Genomic DNA, 4,001 nt, shown 5'->3' on the forward strand with positions numbered 1-4,001 from the left:
CTTGTTTCATTCCTTATCAGATGACTTATCGTAATGATCAAATGACTAATATTTATATCCGAGATGTGGTGAGATTGCACGGCGTGCCTAAGTCTATTGTATCAGATCGAGATCCTTGATTTACTTCTCTTTTTTGGCACAGTCTCTAGGAAGCTCTAGGTACGCGTTTACATTAAGTACAACTTATCATCCTCAAATAGATGGGCAATCAGAGCGAACCATTCAAATTTTATAGGATATGGTGAGAGCTATTGTGCTTGATTTCAGTACAAGTTGTCAAGAATCTTTGCCACTTGTTGAATTTTCTTATAATAACAGTAATCAAGCAAGCTTTTAAATGGATCCATTTGAAGCACTGTATGGTAAGAAATTCAAATCTCCATTGTTCTGGGATGATATTTCCGAAACACCAGATACAGGACCAAATATTATTAGAGAAATGTCTGATAAAGTAAAGTTGATACAATCCCGAATGAAAGCAGCGCAAGATCAACAAGCCAAATATGCAAATGTGAGGCGTAGACCTCTAAGTTCTGAACAGGGTGATCGATTATTTCTGAAGATATCTCCTTTCCGAGGCATTGTTCGATTTGGAAAGAGAGGTAAGTTATCACCGAGATTTATTGGGCCTTATGAGATTCTAGAGAAGATTGGTGATCTTGCATATCGATTGGCATTACCTCCATTGCTATCCGGTATTCATGACATATTTCACGTGTCTATGCTGAGGAAGTATGAGCCAGATTCTTCCTATGTACTTTGTCCAGATGAGGCTGAGATGGATGAAACATTGAGCTATTTTGAACGCCCTGTATAGATAGTTGATCATAAAGAAAAGCAGCTCAGAAACAAATCTATTTCACTTGTTAAATTGCAGTGGAGTATACACAGCATTGAAGAAGCAAATTGGGAGGTAGAACAGGATATGAGGCAGCGCTATCCAGAACTATTTCATTGATGTGAGTTCTTATTCAGTATCAATAATCTTTCTTTATCTTATGTGTTTACAAATTGCATGTGATTTTGAGGACGAAATCAATTATTAGAATGAGATAATTTTAAGGCCCAAAATTATTTAATTTTAATCCAAAAATATTTAATTTGAGAATATTTAGAGTTTGAAATTACACTATAATATTCTTAAATTATTTAGGATTGAAATTGAATTAAAAAAAATTTAAGGGTCTAATAGGTAAATAGTGAAGAATTGAGGGGCAAAATAGCAATTATGCCAAACTTAGTGGGACACTTGGCATTTCAAGTATATTAATGTGTGTATAGATGTATTTGTATCAGATTACAGACTTCTCACTACAAGAAAATGTTAATTCAACAACACACAAAAGACAACGGTTTTATGGCAAAACCGTTGTCTTGGACCCTTTAACAACGGTTTTCACTAAAACCGTTGTATTTAAACATTTTTTATCAAAGACAACGGTTTTTGATGTTTTTTGGGGCAAAAGACAACGGTTTTTAAAAACCGTTGTCTTTGACCTTAAAAAAATGCACAAAGACAACGGTTTCCAAAAACCGTTGTTTTATCTCAAAAAAACCCGCTAATAGACAACGGTTTTTAAAAACCGTTGTCTTTAAGCGGATATTTTGAAGCTACAACAACGATTTTTTATAATCCGTTGTCTTTGATATTTTTATTCTTATTTTTATTTTTATTTTTAAAAATGATATATTATTGAGAATTTACTTATTCTAGCCCACATTAGTAGGCTATTTTTAAAAATAGCCTTCATTATTAAATATTATAAAATATAACCTTTTATAGTTTAATAATCCAAAAATTCCCTTTCCTTATTCATTCCATTATCTCAATAAAATATTACAACTTAGAGAAATAAGAATCACTTTCCTAAATAATTGAAATAAAATTATTTCATTATGCATTATTTATTTTCTTCATGAATAATTAATTTATCATCGTGATAATAATAATATATTAATATGAAGAAATAATTATAATTAATTAAAATAATTATATTAATGATAAACATGAAAATAATCGTAATAAGCATAGAGATATTACAAAAAATGGAAGAAAATATCTCTCAATACAAGAATGATTTTGCACAACAGGAGAAGGGAAAACAATCTGATGTGATAAGTCCCTTCAAAATTATCACTCAGAAATATCAAGAAATCTACTCAAAAGAACAAATGATCGACTTATATGTTGAAGAAATTAAAAAAGATTTGTTTAAAAATATTGGTAATACTGATACAAAATCTGATCAGTCCATGACTTCAACTGACAGCCACAATCAGTTTATCAAATTAATGCATATGCAAGATGGACAGGATCCCGAAGATGATGATCTTGAAGAAAATCAAATTGATGAAACTTTTGAAAAATTAAAAGCATCGCTAAAGTCCAAGATTGGATGAAAAAGGAATCCTATTAGATAATATATCACTATCAACTTTTATAAAGTTTGGCGGAAGTTATTCAAGATGTAATAATGCATCTTTTTATTATTTTAATAAAAGTAGTTTTATAAGTTTAGCTTGGAATCCGGGGTTGATGTCCGGCTCTTCCTATTTATAGGTATATTTTGTAAGTTTGGGGGTACGCTGGAGTTTGCTCGCCTCTCTATCTTCTCCCTTTCTCTCTCTCTCTCTCTCTCTTGTAATAAAATCCTTTCAGAAAATAAAAGCTTGAGGTTTCTGTTTACAATCTTTGTAAGTATTTCTCTTTTTATTTTGTCTATTTCTATTTTCTTATTTAATTTAGCCTAATGACAGGCTAAATTCTCTTTGCTAGATCATAATTATCCTACGAAATGACCATGGTATTGTAATGGTTTAAGATATTATGGGAATCTAAGAGGAGGTTAAAAAATTTTTATAAGGTTCGAGGTTAATATTAAGTAGATCAGATTCATGTACTACCCTTCAGCTCGTGTTTGCCTTGAATGGCTTTTAGAGCATTGTGGGTATTTGTTTTGAATCTTGATCTACTTAATTAGTCTCGGTAAACTCCTTATATATAAATTTTTTGTAAAAAAGATTAAAATAATAATTCCTAATCTGTTCGAACCTGTTCGAACCTTCCCATGAATGAATCTGATCTACTTAATTAGTCTCGGTAAACTCCTTATATATAAATTTTTTGTAAAAAAGATTAAAATAATAATTCCTAATCTGTTCGAACCTGTTCGAACCTTCCCATGATTCTCATGTTTCAAGATCCAGAATGGTATCAGAGCCATGGAGTAGTGATATTTATGATTTAGCATATTTTATTCAAATGAATATTTTTCGTTTAAAGAATACTGTTCAAAACAGTATAACTCAAGAATATGATATTCCTCATAATCTTGATTTATTAAATAAATGGACTATTCCTAAAATAGAACCTAAAATGGTCTATCAATTAGGAACCTTTGAAAAAATTGGTCTTAAACAAATTGTTAAGACTACTGAGTCATCAATTCCTCTTAATAATGAAGAGATGGTTATTCATTTATTAAATGAAAAAGATATATTAACATTTTCTAAAGATTATAAATTTCTTCATATAGGTCTAGTACAAATTGCCTTTAGACCTCTTACTTTGGAAGGTTTACCTGAAAGCTTTATTGCAGCTTTAAGAGATGGTAGAAATTTAAATTGGAAACAATCTTTAATCGGAATAATTGAATCCAGTCTGGCTCATGGTCCAGTTTATTTTGATGTGTATCCAAATCTTTCTCTATCATTAACTGATATAAATATTTTAGATTCTTTAACATTAAATGTTAAGACTCATGGTTATAATTATTCTGTTGGAACAGAAGTCATATGTATTTGTTATCGTATTTATTATAAACCTCTTTATACTTTGAATCCGATGTGTAAAAGAATTGACAAAAAGAAAAATGAAACTGTTCTTATTGAGACTAATTTCAATAAATCTAAAATAACTACACGTAGATATATTAAATGGGAAGAAATAGACTTTCCATCAAAGTGGACTTTTGAAAATTCTATTCCTAGAAATCCTATTT

The 4,001-nt window shown here is 30.0% G+C and overlaps 1 protein-coding gene across 1 annotated transcript; it reads left to right on the plus strand.

Annotated features, from left to right (window-relative positions):
• Positions 1-337: 337 nt before the first annotated feature.
• Positions 338-817, plus strand: LOC140861714 (uncharacterized). Its single transcript, XM_073264732.1, has one exon. The coding sequence runs from the start codon at positions 338-340 to the stop codon at positions 815-817; it is 480 nt and encodes a 159-aa protein (XP_073120833.1).
• Positions 818-4,001: the final 3,184 nt, after the last annotated feature.

This window comes from Henckelia pumila, chromosome 4, assembly GCF_033568475.1.
Source record: "Henckelia pumila isolate YLH828 chromosome 4, ASM3356847v2, whole genome shotgun sequence".
In the NCBI taxonomy this organism is placed as follows: Eukaryota; Viridiplantae; Streptophyta; class Magnoliopsida; order Lamiales; family Gesneriaceae; genus Henckelia; species Henckelia pumila.

Excerpts from the sequence above, each read along its gene's own strand:
- LOC140861714 (XM_073264732.1), top strand. The coding sequence starts at position 338 with ATGGATCCATTTGAAGCACTGTATGGTAAGAAATTCAAATCTCCATTG.